At 36.7% G+C, this 15922-nt stretch overlaps 2 protein-coding genes across 4 annotated transcripts; one reads left to right on the forward strand and one right to left on the reverse strand.

Annotated features, from left to right (window-relative positions):
• Positions 1-4861: 4861 nt before the first annotated feature.
• On the forward strand, positions 4862-10316 carry LOC113660511 (zinc finger homeobox protein 4-like). Of its 2 annotated transcripts, none has more exons than XM_027174071.2 (4): positions 4862-5766; positions 7620-7760; positions 8011-8065; positions 8186-10316. In XM_027174071.2, exons 1-4 carry the CDS (start codon positions 5191-5193, stop codon positions 9862-9864), a joined length of 2451 nt encoding a protein of 816 aa, XP_027029872.1. In that variant the 5' UTR covers positions 4862-5190; the 3' UTR covers positions 9865-10316. The 2 variants fall into 2 exon arrangements, with proteins under 2 accessions (XP_027029872.1, XP_027029880.1); XM_027174079.2 differs by lacking the exon at positions 4862-5766 and adding an exon at positions 6278-6878.
• Positions 10317-11887: 1571 nt separating this feature from the next.
• Positions 11888-15405, reverse strand: thtpa (thiamine triphosphatase). Of its 2 annotated transcripts, XM_027174116.2 has the most exons (4): positions 15197-15319; positions 14218-14303; positions 13093-13605; positions 11888-12360 (listed from the first exon to the last, which is right to left on the reverse strand). In XM_027174116.2, exons 2-4 carry the CDS (start codon positions 14231-14233, stop codon positions 12260-12262), a joined length of 630 nt encoding a protein of 209 aa, XP_027029917.1. In that variant the 5' UTR covers positions 14234-14303; positions 15197-15319; the 3' UTR covers positions 11888-12259. The 2 variants fall into 2 exon arrangements, with proteins under 2 accessions (XP_027029917.1, XP_047664646.1); XM_047808690.1 differs by lacking the exon at positions 14218-14303 and having other exon boundaries at positions 15197-15405.
• Positions 15406-15922: the final 517 nt, after the last annotated feature.

Genomic DNA, 15922 nt, shown 5'->3' on the forward strand with positions numbered 1-15922 from the left:
AAACTATGTACAGCAAAAAAATATTTTTATCTAAATCATTAAGCATTTAAGCATTACGTGGTATCTACTTTGCCATTTTAATTTCTCTTTTTTTAATTATTATTTTTGTGAATATGTGTTGTGCAGCAAATCTTTTGCAATGTATATGGCCTCTGTTCATGTTTTCCCATTTGATTTATTATTTTACAGAGTAATCAAAGGGCATAATTATTTTTCTAAAATTAACAGATATTGCACAAAGAAAACATTTATAACAACCGTTTTAATCTCTTTTTACAAAGCTTACAAAGTCCGTAGTCCCTGGTATTTTTCTAACGTTTTGCACATTTATTTTAGGGGTGAGTGACTTAATGAGTAATCAGTTGTGTCACACATTTTTGACTAAATAAATAAATAAATAAATAAATAAATAAATAAATAAATAAATAACAACACCACACATGTGATTACTCATTAAGTCCCCACACTTGTGATTTACCCCTTGTTGAGCCATTGTTGTAGATATATTCTACTACCGGAAGAGAAGAAAGGTACGACTTTAGGCATTTGAAGCATATTTAAACCCCAGTGACGTTTGTACTCTGGAGATTGTAAAGAAGTGATCTGTGTATAACAATAAACATGTTATGCATCAAAAGTGATGTTTTTTTTTTTTTTTTTGCAATCTTGTTGTAGTGTTCACTACTTAATAACAATGTGTCCTGTTCCTCATTATCTCTCTAAACTACACTATTTATTTTTAAATCCCCTTTAAATCGTTTCTCCATCTGAATGGCGATTAATATACAGGCAATCACAATCAAATAGAATCTCAGAGGCCTTCCTGTATTCACAGATCCTCAGGATAAAATAGTAACGTATTTGGAATAACTGGAATGCTAGCAACACTACCGTTCTGCTTCACATTTCTTAACAGTAGACATTTTTTAAAAGAAGCCTTTTATTATTTTCAAGCCTAGTTGTTTAGTAGAGTATTTCAGCACTGTAAGCAGTGCGATAAATAACCAAGCCGAGCTTGAATCCTGTCAGCGATCTCTTATGACACGCCTAAACGTGGATATGAAGCGTATATAGAGTTGTGATTTTATAGATTTGCTTCCACGTGTGTAATCGTACACTTGTTCCCGAAGGCCATGATGAGCCTGTAGCATGCTGCTAAATTTAGATTGAGGCTCGTAAGCAGTGAACAGATCCCACCGTCTGTTTATTTAAAAAAGCATTGCCAAGACATGAATAGCGTGCAGGTCATCTTTCCATACTTATCATAACTCCGTCCAGCAGACATCACCACTGAGACACTTCATTAGTTTATAATGCTGATTGTCGCTGAATTCCATTATTGTCATGTAAACAAAGTTCAAAACAAAATATACTGAAGTAGGTGATGTCAGCATTTACTGCTTAATCTTTTGGCAGAATTAAAGTTGCACTGAAAAAGACATGGACCAGAAGAGCAGTGCTAGATAGTTTCAATAAAAACTCAACTGTAGTAGTGTAGTAGGAGCTGATAGTATATTCCAAACAATGTAGCTAGTCTTATAACAAAGTTTTGTAGCGCTACATTTAGCTAGCTAGATATTTCCAGAAATTAAATGAACCTTGATTAGTAGACTGAAACCTCTTTGTATCTGTTGCTTGTTGGTTTTAGCTAAAAGCTGCCATAAATATATTTTTATGGCATACCTTGTACAAATTCCATTTCGTGTTAAATAAATTCAATAAAACTAGCTGGAAAGTCACAGTTTCCATAAACAATGCTTTAGAGTACTTGTCTAATCTTTCTTTGTATCTAGTTTAGCTAGCCACTTTATCGGAGGAGTGATTTGGCTGTACTGTAGCTTAGTTTTTTTTATTTATGATTAGCTTTTAGCTTGACCGCTACAGTTGCAAATTAGCTTCCTTAGCACTGGTTAGCAGCTATATATGCTATGGCAGCAGCCAACACACAACACTAAAATTAAAACTGACTGACTATAACAAACTAACTACCTAGCTTACAGACACCAGAGCAAGATGGTAACCCTGTGCTATTCTCCAGTAGATTTAGCATTCCTCATTTATGCATATTAACTGTTAGAGTCGTACCTTGATCTCTTTGATTTCAAAGCTTTTATGCATTTACCAACATAATTATGACAGAAATGTATATGAAAATACAAAAAAAAGTGTACAAAAAAAAAAACGGTTTACCAACATCATGGCCATTGTGTCCAGACACAATTGACAATTTAGCTGAGACAAATGTTTAACCAGTCTAATGAATAATTACACACATGTCACTAACACACTCTGGGTGACATGAAGGATAGTTGGTGATCCTAAGTGAGCAAACACTCACAAAGTTCTTATCCAAGTGGTCCATGATTTACAAATTTTCTAATTGGTGCAATCACAGCTAATCACTGCTATGAAATATATCATTATTGATCCTATTAATGATCCACTTCGATCCTGAACTCGGGTTAGTTTTGCTGATGTCCCTACATCTGAAGGTCTTCTCCCACCTCCTTTGCTAAGCTGAATTGCTTAGAAGTGTGACTGAGTGTGTGAATGAGTGTATGCATGGTGCTCTGTAATGAATTGGCTTTACATTCAGGGTGTTTTCCTTCCTGCCTCTTGCCCAGTGTTCTCATCAAGAGAGACTCTGTATCCACAGTGAGCCTGAACAGGATAACTGAAGATGATGAACAAATTAATAATGTCAACTGGAATCTAATGACATGTCACATTAAAATGGCTTCTGTGTATGAAATCTATCTATCTATCTATCTATCTATCTATCTATCTATCTATCTATCTATCTATCTATCTATCTATCTATCTATCTATCTATCTATCTATCTATTGTATATAGAATATATACAATATATCTATTGTATAATCTATTGTTAGGACAGTCAAAAAAGCTTTTTTTTTACTCTGTTTACTTTAATGGAGTCCCAGTCTGTAATCCCTGCAACAGCAAAATGTCTTTCCAAAAGGGGCAACATGTATCGTTTAAAGAAAGCTGATTAGTGGAAATTTCAGAAAACCTTTAATCATTATAGAGATGATCTCTCCTAATCACCAAGATTCTTAACACTTCTAGTTTCCATTTGTGTGTGTGTGTGTGTGTGTGTGTGTGTGTGTGTGTGTGTGTGTGTGTGTGTGTGTGTGTGTGTGTGTGTGTGTGTGTGTGTGTGTGTGTGTGTGTGTGTGTGTGTGTGTGTGTGTGTGTGTGTGTGTGTGTGTGTGTGTGTGTGTGAAAAGGGACTCCGGACCCAAAATAGTGTAAAGCAGCTGCTCAAAGTCAAACCAGAGAAACTTCAAAGCAGTGAAAGGAACGCAGGAGCTGAGTACGGAAAGGTCATTGAGTGTTCAGAGAGAGAGAGAGAGAGAGAGAGAGAGAGAGAGAGAGAGAGAGAGAGAGAGAGAGAGAGAGAGAGAGAGAGAGAGAGATGAAATGAAATGCATGTCAGAGAGAATGGAGAATTTGAGTGTCCTTTAAATAGCTTTTTACCCTTAAATGTTTTACTTTCTTTTTCTTCTTGTTTTTAATTTTTTTCTTACATCTGATTGGTTAAACGCTATAAGGAAGAAATTAATGATATCATTAAAATAGCAGCAGAACTAATCTCAGAACTAAGGAAAAAAAAGAAGGCCTTCTAGATGATGTCTTTACTTGTGTGTGTTTGTGTACTCCATTTAATCTCATCCCCATCTACCAGCTGCTTCTCCAGTAAGGGTTGCAGTCATATGCACTCCAGTCTGGCTGATAGACACTAAAGCCTGTTGTGCCTGTTAGCTATCTTTCTGTTTTATAAATCAGGTAAACATTAGGTTTAACATTAGTATATGTTTTTGTGTATAATTCTTTCATGCTCTTCTTTTTAAAAGTCAGCGTAAACACTTAAAAAACACGTAAACAGCATCAGCGCCATCTGCTGGTAGATAAGTAAAATGATCTCTTTCTAATCACTGACAATCAAAATCTAATATGATGCGTTGACACAATTATAATGATTATTATTTTGTGCATATTATTATTATTATTATTATTATTATTATTATTACTGTAAAGTGCATGCAATGTGTAGTTTTATGTTGGATGAATTGTCTGATAGAGTCACAGTAATAACAGAGTCACAATACTAATACTGTGATATTATAATTCCAGAAATGTATAGCACATAACCCAAAGCAATCCATAACATACAAAAAGATATATGCTAAAAGAAATACAAATGTAATTCAAGTCTTAACCCTTTCTGAATATCAGACAGTTTATTTTAGGTTTGGTGTTGTGTTAAATGAAGATGTAAGTCTGGTCTGGTTCCTCTCATGGCTTCTTCTTTTACCATCTAAGGGAGTTTTTCCTCAACACAGTCACCTGAATCACTTCAGACTTGCTCATTGGGAATAAATACAAACACATTTAAATAGGTCTAATAATAATCTTTAATTTTTGTATTCTATTAATATTTAAATTATTCTTTATAATAACATTTTGTTCTATATTTATGTTCTGTAAAGTTGCTTTGAGACAATGTCAAGTGTAAAAAGCACTACACAAATAAAATAAAGTAGATTGAATTGAATAGAATTAAGCTCTACAGGTTATGGCTCTCAAAAGCGCTACCGTAAAGCTCGATGTACTCGCGCACTTTAAATGTCGACTGCAGGTGTCAGTATTTTGACCCAGAGACCGTGTTAACACCACAAACGCAGCTATATTTCATTTCTTTCGATTTAAACCACTCGTAAACGATAAAACAAAATAATAATAAAATACATACTAATATAAGGTGTTGTAAGGTGTTTATAGACCTCGAATGCTTCCTGATGCCTAAGTGCGTGCACACAGAGTTAAAGAAAAATAACTTTAAATCTTTTGTACACCTGGTCTTGGTCATGTTATAGCCATTAGGCATTTATTTGCAAGTTGGCTGGCTCGTTTTCAGGTCAACCCTGACCTGATATATGCGTCATACAGGACGTGTGCTTTATTAGTATATATACTGTAATACCTTGAGATACGAGCACGCTTCCAGACGCCGACGCTAGGTGGCAGCAGAGAATCCCACGCCGCTTCACGTGTTCACTTCACGTGTTCGTCGACTTCCGTACGCATCTCCCACGAGTCTTCCGTACTGTGTTTGTGTTATCTACGTGATTTTCTCCCTATTCTGTGCATTATTCCCCATAATAGTGATGAGTCCTAAGAAGGTGAGTGGTAAGAATGGTAGTGAGAAGAAGAAACGCATGATGACCATGGAAATAAAGCATGAAATTGTGGATAAATACGAGCGTGGTGCCCGCGTGAGTGATCTAGCACGCGTGTATGGTCGCCCTACATCCACCATATGTACCATCCTAAAGCAGAAGGATGTTATCAAGAACCTAAATCCTTCTAAGGGCGTGACGATTATATCGAAGTTACGTTCTAATATAAATGATGAGATGGAGAAGATACTGTTGTTGTGGATAAAGGAGAAGCAGATGTCAGGAGATACCATCACCGAGACGACCATCTGTGAGAAGGCCAGCTTAATCTACGGTGATCTGAAACAAAAGGAAGCAGCTGAGGAGGAGGAGACATCAACTCCAGGGAAGTCATTCAAAGCAAGTCGAGGATGGTTTGATAACTTTAAGAAGCGCACTGGCGTCCACTCGGTGGTGAGGAGGCGCTCAGACGTGAAAGCTGCGCAGGAGCACGTTGTTGCATCTGAAGGTTTCGTCCCACAACAAGACTTCAAAATGCCACGGAGGACATTCATCACGGCTGAGGAAAATAAGCTTATTAATTAAAACCACATTTTATTTTATATCACAGGAATCCTTATATACTGTGTGTGTGTGTGTGTGTGTGTGTGTGTGTGTGTGTGTGTGTGTGTGTGTGTGTGTGTCTATAGCAATTAATAAGGGAGGGAGTTTTTTTATAGCTTTTTTCCAAGGGAGGGAGATTTTTTTAGAGGGCCGGAACGGATTAATTTATTTTTCTGCTATTTCTTATGGGAAAAAATGATTTGAGATACGAGCTCTGTTCTGGAACGGATTATGAACGTATCTCAAGGTATTACTGTACACACATATATATATATATATATATAGAAGCGAGAGAGAGAGAGGAGTGTGTGCTTTTCTATATATATTTATATACCGTGTGCTTTTACACACACACACACACACACATATATATATATATAGACATATATATATATATATATATATATATATATATATATATATATATATATATATATATATAGATAGATAGATATAGATCAAGCAATGCTTACTATTAAAAGGTGTGATTTTAAAGTAAAAAAAAAAGAAACCACCTTCATTCCCAAACTCATTTATAATGATTCATAAAAAAAAATCATAATTCGTCGCTTTATTTTGACCGGTCAAATTTTGTTACACTTGCTGATGATCTCACTAGGGGTAAAAACACAAGCGTTATCCTTAGGCACGTGACAGGAAAGGGTTATTGCGTCAAAAGAACATAAGAGCCAATGATTTTCCGATATGCAAATACAGGCCATTACAGGAGCGTATAGAAAAGCTGTTAAGAGAAAACAAGACAGAAAGGTGACAGAATGACGGACTGCATGTGTCGGGGGTGTTATTCAGGATCTGGAGCCTCACTTCATTACATCCCAAAAGATCCAGAGACGCGTCAGAAGTGGATTGATTTTATTTATAAAAACCGCACGGCGCCTAAATTTAAAAACCTGGATCGTATCAGGATCTGCAGCGCTCATTTCACAGAGGAATGTTTTACTAATTATCGCCAGAAAATGATGGGATTCGGGAAAAGGTTGATTCTTAAACCGAATGCTGTCCCGACTATAGCTGTGCACGTAGAGTTTACATCACAGAGCAGGACTCGGCAGGTAAACAATCAGTTCACATCACAGCTATTTAATTAAACAGACATTATTCAGTGCGCATGCGCGTGTCATGGAATTATCAATATGCACTCACTTCTTACACTCAGTAAAGTTAAGCTCTATTTTGATTGGACTTTTTTTCCCCTTTTTTTAAAAACAAAAACAAAAACAAATAACGGCTTTTAATATTGATAACAGTCGCTTTTTACTAACGGACACTTCGTTTCTATGTAACGTGTCAAAATAAAAGTCCTGTCGGATGTGATTGTGGTGATACCACAGTGTATGAGATAATAATAATAAATTTTGGACAAATTTTTAGAATAGAATGTGAGAACATATGAGGTCAAGGACATATCTGCGATTAACGAAAGCGACGTACTGACCGCGTCGCCACGATCGGGGCTCGTGCAGAAAGTAACAGTAACTTGGGTAGCTACAAATTGAGATTTATGAAAATATGGATATTTTCCTGTGCATAAACATTTTAGAGAAAAGTTTTTCAAAACTTTGTAAACTTTAGTTTTTTTTTAAAACTTTATAAAAAACATTTAAAGATTACAAAAATATGGTTTATATTATCTTATTATTATGGCTTATTATATTATTATTATACGGCTTATTATAATCACACAGGAATATAATACAATTCACAGAATACAAAAAGGCAAAACATTTTCATGTGTACAGTATTTCATGCTCATTCAAATAAAACTGGTATTTTTATTTTGTTTTGGATTACAGGAGAAACAGGAAGAAACCACTGCTGAAACGCGCCTGTGTCCCTTGTGTCAAAGACGTCAAAAGGACAGCGAGGCTCTTTCTTTCCACTTGACGAAAAGACACAGTGTGCATCCAGCATGTCTCAATAACCTACTTATTACTGTGAGTATTTTAATATTACTGCTGTTTTCAGTAGTAAGTTTTAAGTCCATTCGTTCCAATACTTGTTTAGTCAAGTAGCATAAACAGACTGATTAATGAGTCAAAAAAACGAATGAATGAATAAGTTATTTTAGGCAAAGTAAACTTGTAGCAGTTGTATGTCTAACAGATTGTGTACTTTTTGATAGTTCCTGAAACTGTTGGATTAATTATTTCCCCCTTGATTCCTGTTTCCTTCCTGTTCTTTAAGGCACCATATGTGAACCGTTCCAGTGAAGTCCAAGACTCCAATATACAAAACATCAGTAAGTTTTCCATCACTGAATGTTCACACATGGATATCATTACAGCTCACGTTTAGTACGTAAGTCTCTTATGGTACTGTTTTTTATCAGGATTAATGCTGCTTTTTTTTTCTTTAAAAGATGACACATCACAGAAAAAGTCCTCAGAAAGCACCAAATCCAGTTTAATGCCAGTTCAACAAGATGGTTCTTCTCAGGACAGTGACACACATGACGAATCAGGAGAAGGTATCAGAGGAAGCATCTATGGTGACTCAGAGGATTCAGTCAAAGAAGAAAAATACAATGCTAAAAACAATGCTAACCACCTTTTCAAGTGTCATGCATGTATGGAATTCTTTACTCATAAATCAGCATTGAGTCTACATTATAATTCAGCCACACATATCCAGAAGATAAAAACGGGAGCATTGAATGACAGGGATTCCTCAACTCCTCTTCTGGCTTACCCATACACCTCGACCAAACCGTACCAGTGTGACGTGTGCCACGTCTCTTACTTTTATGCCTTCGGCCTAGAGAGCCATCTGAAGTCTGTATTGCACCAAAGTCGTACCAGGAAGGCTGGAAATACTGCAGCTAATTCCAAAACAAATACAGAAACCGGAATCATGGTGGCAAACGTAGCAGACACAACAGTGGCTAATCCCAGACAGTTAGCTAGTGCGAAGACCTGCAATTATGTGACACAAGGACAGAAGGTTCAGCTTCAGCCTGCTTCCTCGTTGCTTCCAGCTCCAGTGGTGTCAGCTCAGGCGGTACCTACTGTTCTTCCTCTCTTAACATTAGCTCCAAACTCTGTTCCACACACCATTGTACCTTCTGTCTTTCCTCCACCAAGGACTTCATCTACTCAGCTAATACCCCAAACTCAAATGCTAATGCCAATGATTGTGAATGGGCTCCAAGCCCAAAGTGCGACACGAGACAGCTCTCAACATATGGTACAGCAAGCTGTGCCGGTCCTTGGTATCTGTTCAGCACAGCAGGTTCAAGAACTCAGCACAAGTGATTCCCAAAGTCAGTCAGCAGATACTGGGGTTTCCAGTGCATCTCGTATACCTTTAGAAACGAATATGAGTGTTAATGGGGAAGAAGTGAAAGTAAAATTTGAAATCAAAGAAGAGCCTTGTGATCAAGTGGTATCACAGATGACTCCTTGCACAGAACATTCTATCTGTCAGGTAGGTTTAAAACAAGAGCATAATAGCATATGGGATCGAATTGTGGATAATTTAGAGTGTGGTGACAACCAGCCGGGCAAAGCCAAAGGAGTGAAAGTTGGGATAAATTTAAAAAGACATCGTTTCGATGCAAATCAAATCTCAACAACCGAGGACCTTCAGAGTTCACATGTTACCAAATCCAACTCCTCAAATGCAAATCTTGCCTCAAAGCCTTCAAGTACAAAGCCTTGTTCAAGCTCGGGCTCGGAAACTCCAGCGCTAACCGAGTTTCAGTCGCAGGTCCTGTGGGCTTTTTCTGAGTCACGAAATGAGGCTGATTTTCAAATTCCACCAAGAGAAGACTGTGAGGCTCTCGGCAGGGAAGTAGGACTAACTGCGGACGAGGTACGAAAATGGCTAACGGACATGCATCGCACCAAACACGGACATCGCGCAGATGTACAGACTCACTATGACATACAGGGAAGCACTGAAGATGATGAAGGCACTCTAACGATTGATGAAAGTGGGGGGACGGTTCTCCGATCCAACACGGACTTCCTTTCGGAAACAGAGGATGCAGATGATGAACAGACCACAGTAGATAAAAAGAGAAAGAGGGGCATGGATTAGTAGGAATCAGATGAGGAACCAGGTGGGGCAGTATGTCACATTCTACCTTCGCTTACAACAAACTGATCCTGCAGTGTACTCTTAAGGTTATTCAATCCCTCGTGGATCCTTGGAGCAAATTTGGTGGCCTTTATAACTCCACCACTTACTTAACCTCAGGGTCTAAAGTAATTTTCAATGTAGTTCTATATATTGACGGTTTCTGTAAGTTCATATCATTTGTTACTCAATTGGTTCTGTTCTGTATTGGGAGTTACTCGATGAATGCACACTACAGTTGTTTTACTACTTCTTCCCATATTACCATCTCTTCAGCTCATTTTTGTTTCATTATGATTAATATGTACAGTATATATGTTATTAATTGTTATGAACAATTAGAATTGTTTACTATAAAATGTTAACATAATGATATTTATGTTGTAAAGATTAAATTTGCTATTTGTACTACATGGTTGTTCATTCTCAAGTGGTTTTTAATTGCATTATTGACTATATGGATGAGTATAAACAAACCATACAAGTTCATCTGGTATGCAGATTTTGGAGTTGTTGTTTTTTTTTTTTTAAACCCATTCTGTTATTTGCAATTGTTCGTTTGCACCATATTGCACTATATGCCGTACGTGCGTCAAGAAATAAAAACAAAAGGTTTCAACATACGGATGTTTTCACAGTCCTGAAATGAAATTTCATTAAATATTCATAAAAAATTGAATGGCACACAATTCTATTTCTGTATTATCCAACAATTATTATTAACAAAACCCCCCTCCCCCTTTTTTTTTAAGAATAGAAAGAATAGAACCCTTAGACCTGATCAGTAAGCCCAGAACTACAGAGAGAAACAGGACGAGACCACGAGCTGACCCTTTATGATCTCTGGTACTAAGGCTCTCCATATTACATGGTAAGGTTGATCTTGTAGGAATGACAGTTAAATGCAGTGCAGATTCACATTACTGCTGAAAGGTCAGGAAATGAACTTAAAGAAATCAAATTAAAGAACATAAATAAATGCGGTTAAATATTCACTCCGAGCCACTTCCTGTAATATCCAACCAGGCTGAACAGTTCTTAAGGAATCTTGACCGATCTTGACACAGAACAATTGAAATATTTGATATTTTTAGCTTTACACACATGCACTGCATTCACATGGATTTTTATTCACTCTCATATATGATCAGTGAAGTTCTTTCATACCAAACCCAACGTCAGCTCGTTTCCTGATGCATTTTCTAGAACGTCTGTGTATGCTGTAGCATTATGTTTGCCATTCAGTGGAACTAACGCCAGATATGCATTTACCAGAAAGAATATTCCAGGCATCTGTTACACCTCGGCAAATCTATCACACTTTCAACCAGTTAACCTTCGACAATTTACCCATGCTGCTTCATAACCACTTTACCGTACTCTTGCTTGGCTACAGAAACCTTTTCTTCGAACGTCATTCCAATCGGTTTGTGTCCTGTATTTTATTCTTCTTCAGATTCCATTCCAAGTTCAGAAGCCTATAAGATCACAACAATATCAGACCAGCAAAGTGCTAGTAGGGCGAAAATATTTGAACAGGCTGTAACCAGTTTTCGTGTGATTTCAGATTTTTTCATTGCCACTAAATATGTAGATGTGTATGTGCTTCATGTTGGTGGGTTTTTGATGAGCGCCACAGCAAGGGGCACATTCTGAGGTTGTAAACAAAAAAGAATTCTGTTCGCTCTGAAGGTCAAAACATAATTTGCAAATCATTCGTTGATTTTTCTCTTGTGCCCTGTCGATCATCCTAGAAGAGATCATGCCTATCAATGGAATAGAAACGTTTCATCACAGAATGTGATAGGTTTTAAACTCCCCAAACATATTGGCTCTGTTTTCCTTGGACCTTATTTCCTTATTACCTTTAGTTTACAGCGTATGAGTAATTTTAATGCAATAATGCAGCACTCTTGACTCAAGAGAGATTACAGACTCATTAATAATCACAAACAGAAAATATAAAAAAATTAAAATATCCTAATACACATTACAGTTTCTTTTATTTCCCAATCTCTAATATTATTTAAACGCTCACTATTCAGTGTTCTGACAATCTTTCCAAAACTTTAACTTTAAACAATCCAACGCGCATTCATTCAGAGTCCTGAAAGAAGTTGTATCGGGATTTCAAATGTGCGTACATGATATTTAATAAAACACGGATACAGGAATGTTGGTTGACATGCTTAAGAATACTTTCCATTAATGTGTTGGGGAAAAAGTCCCCAAATCCACAAACATTCCCTCAACTCAACAGTTTATACTGTTTTTGCTCAAGCTTCAATCATTTTCATTTTATTATAGACATATTCATTCTCATTATAATTAATGAATAAAATGTTAGTTAGTTACTTCACAGTACGTGAGCTTTAAGAAGCGCAGCATAGTGATCTGGCCGAAATCTCTGAAGATACACCTCCATTTTCCCCTTGGTTTTCTGCTCACCTCCGATACCTTCCGAGTCAAAGAGAGGAAGACAGAAAAGGTGCTATTGATATAAATGAATGGTCGTGTCATCAAGCTAATACGCAGATATTAACGTGCAATTTTATCATCTATCGTGATACATCTGTCTGTCTATCAGTCTCTCTAATTGATACGCAATTCATTGTGTCATTTATTTATTTGGATAGATTTAATTTATCTGGTATGACTAACAAGTGTCTGAGATAAACAAAAGTATCACTCCTGTTTTTAATTGTATATTTACAGCGACAGACACTTTTTTTTTATTACACAGCGACAGAGTGCTTGTGTAGCAGCTCGGAAGTGGAAGGTTTTGAACTCACAACCTTCTGGTCAGTGGGCTAACCTCTTAAACACTGTCCACCATAACATTGAGCAGCCCATACTCTATAAAAAGCAACTTTTAAACTGATAAAAACGATTATCTGCTATAAAATCTATTAATATTCAACATACACATACATAAACATAAGTAAACATTATGCATGTTTGTGACAGTACGTATAATAAAACTGTGGCACATCTACTTAGGTTCCACCAGTTTTATTTTCTCATTTCCTGTTATATGCAACATTTTATTTTCTGCAGGCAGCAGTGCAAGTTCTGTCTGTCGAGTCTTAAACTGACTCTCGTGTAGTGAATTTAAAAAACAATAATATAAATGCATTGTCGATTATTACAGTATATTGTACAAACACAGGTCTGCTACTCTCCAGTCACCTAATTTTTGAGCCATCTTCTCGATACTCTGCATCGCAGACGTCATCTCGTCCGCTTCCGAAACAAGGACTTCAATCTCTCCGACACAGTAGCCAAAATCGGCCTGATCCAGATCGACCCGTACACTTCTGTCATCACCTTCGTATTCCAGTGTATAAGAATGCCGCACGGTGGTGAACTCCGCAAAACACTCCAGCTTCATTTCCTGCACCCACTTTTGAAACTCAGCATGAACATCTTCATCTTGCTCTTTCTGTAAGGACTCTGCGGTGTGTTCTGCATAAATGCCGATGATAGACATAAGCTCAACTCTGATCTGAAGCACATCTGTGATCTCTCTGTAATTAGTGCACACATCCTTTGCCCTTGTCTCTGCATTCAAATTTGATGATGTGGGCCGTTTTAGCTCCCATGATCCTTCACGTTTTCTCAGCCAGAAATCTTTTAGGGTCAGTGTGAAGTCTGCTGTGTCGAAGTACTGATCTTTAAATTCATACCGACCCAAACATACAGCTAGGAGGAGAGAAGAGATAAGACAAATGTCAGTTCATGTTCCTACACCAGGTCGGTGAAGGTCCTGTGGTGGTCGCTGATGGTCATTTAACTTAAAAATAGTTTACTGTCAAATTTAAACACTTCAGCTCACAGGACAACTGCTGGTTATTTGAGTGCAAGAGAGCAGGTTCAGACGATTCTTCATCAGTGTGTAAAATCAGAGTTGTGCTTCCATGAGCCAATGTTCCCAACAATCCAACAACAAATCACTGATCACCATTGTCCCTAACAACCAATCACTGATTACAATTGTTCTCAAAGATCAATCACCGATCACCAGTGTTTCCAAAGACAAATAACTGATCATCTTTGTTCTCGATGATCAATCACTGATCACCATTTGTGTTCCACAAAGGAACTTTTTGTTCATGTTTTCTCAGTAATACTAGCTCTTTTCTTGTATGTTTTTATAGAGATTCTAGTATTTGGAAACGTATTTCTATAGGAACAACTATTTATCATTATAAAATTTTTCCTCTTCGTGAAACACGTTTTGAAATGTAAACGAACATGACAATTCACTGTATATGCAAATGAGTCTTTGACATCATCTAGCGACATATAGCTTACTTTTTAAAGCGTGCATTAGCTTCTCTCCCGAGCAGGCACCGATCTCAGTCTATACCAGATGTCTCCGTCCTTTTTTCCTCTGAGAACTACTTTGACAAATTTAAGGTTGCCAAGAGATACTCATTTTATATTATAATTAATTATCACATCATCACATTAATTAAATAATTATATTATTGGCATATTGTCAAAGTTTATTGTCATAAACCATTTTTGTGTGAACTTAAAAAAAGTCAATATTTATCAGTCAAATGCTGCAATAAATCATTTTAAATTCTCATAAGCAGCATACTAATTGTTGAATCGAGTTAATCAGATTTCATTCATTCATTGATTCTTTTATTTAGCAGTAAATTGTTATTGTTAAGTTCAATGGCACAACAAGACTGTATTACACAGAGGTGGGAGTAAGTCACACGTACAAGTCTCAAGTCATGAATGTCAAGTCAAAGTCAAGTCTAGTCTTTTTTTAGTATTTGTCAAGCAAGTCTCAAGTCTGTGACTTAAGTCTGACTCGAGTCAAGTCATATGACTCGAGTCCCCCATCTTTGGTATTACAATTACAAAAATCCTTATCCAGAGTCACAAATTGAGGGTTAAGGCCCTTAATCATAGGCCCAATAAGTGGCAGCTTGGCTAACCTGAGATTCGAACCTATCACCTTCAGGTCAGTAGTCCAACGCCTTAACCACTAAGCTACCATAGCCCTGTATTAAACTCAATGATGCGCGTGCACGCGTGGAGGAATATGATTTGTTCTAGGAGTCAGAGTCGGTACAACACCGGAAAGGGGCGGGGCTTCTGTGAATTACATTGGGACAAAATGTAAAGGTATATTGATTTAATTTGATTTGATCAATTTTGTAAATATTTTGTAAGCGAGCTATTCAGAAGTGGTCGTGAGCTACCAGTAACGACGTGTTAGAGACCCCTGGTGTAATAAATAAATCACAAAAATCTATATAAGAAGGAAACACACCTCTAATGTCCTTCAGCTTCTCTAGGATATCTGAGTCACACACAAACTTCCTCTCCACTTCCACGGGCATTACTCTGAAGTAAAGAAAAATTAAAGAAATTGTGCAATTTAGCAGACAACGAAATTCATTGTGAGTACACTTGGGCTTTGTTTATAATGCTAATGTACTCAAGCAAAGCTTTATGCAATCCCATCATGCATTTCGGCTTCACGGCAAGAATTTCAGAATAAAAGTTCCTCTGTTTCTTAAATGAATTGTACAAGTATAACGTCAGCCTTTGAATTTGTGCGTTTGCAGTTTTTTCTTGTTGCTCAAAACCTGTGTGAAAATGACTTAAAGAACAAATAAATAAACAAACAAAAAATATGATGGCATCTCTAAATTTTCTGTACTATGTGTGATTGTGCTCTGTGATGGACTGGCACATCATCTCTAATAATGTAGATTATGTCCAAAAAAAAACAAAAAACCATACAATAAAAAAAAAAATACTAATTATTTAGGCTCTGCATATATCTCGAGTTGTATTGTGTTGTGCAACCCATGGTATCAGTAGTGTATTAGTAGAATATAAACAATATAAACTTTTTAATTCTACAGAAAATATTTATTTTAGATGTTACTAAATGCTTCTGTTTTATACATATAAAATAATATAAGACATGGTGTAATACAGTATGACACATAAAATAAATGTAAATAAATAAATTGAAAAAAGTATTTAA

The sequence above is a fragment of the Tachysurus fulvidraco genome, chromosome 25, assembly GCF_022655615.1.
Source record: "Tachysurus fulvidraco isolate hzauxx_2018 chromosome 25, HZAU_PFXX_2.0, whole genome shotgun sequence".
Lineage (NCBI taxonomy): Eukaryota > Metazoa > Chordata > Actinopteri > Siluriformes > Bagridae > Tachysurus > Tachysurus fulvidraco.

What these genes read in the sequence shown, in the direction of transcription:
- thtpa (XM_047808690.1), bottom strand. Translation starts at nt 15,266, where the DNA reads ATGCCCGTGGAAGTGGAGAGGAAGTTTGTGTGTGACTCAGATATCCTA. An exon ending in GAAGCTGAAGGACATTAGAG is followed by an intron (nt 13,606 to 15,196) that starts GTGTGTTTCCTT and finishes CTCTCCTCCTAG; the next exon opens with CTGTATGTTTGGGTCGGTAT. An exon ending in GAAGATGGCTCAAAAATTAG is followed by an intron (nt 12,361 to 13,092) that starts GTGACTGGAGAG and finishes TTGACTCGGAAG; the next exon opens with GTATCGGAGGTGAGCAGAAA.
- LOC113660511 (XM_027174071.2), top strand. Translation starts at nt 5,191, where the DNA reads ATGAGTCCTAAGAAGGTGAGTGGTAAGAATGGTAGTGAGAAGAAGAAA. An exon ending in GGACATTCATCACGGCTGAG is followed by an intron (nt 5,767 to 7,619) that starts GAAAATAAGCTT and finishes TTTGGATTACAG; the next exon opens with GAGAAACAGGAAGAAACCAC. An exon ending in TCAATAACCTACTTATTACT is followed by an intron (nt 7,761 to 8,010) that starts GTGAGTATTTTA and finishes CTGTTCTTTAAG; the next exon opens with GCACCATATGTGAACCGTTC.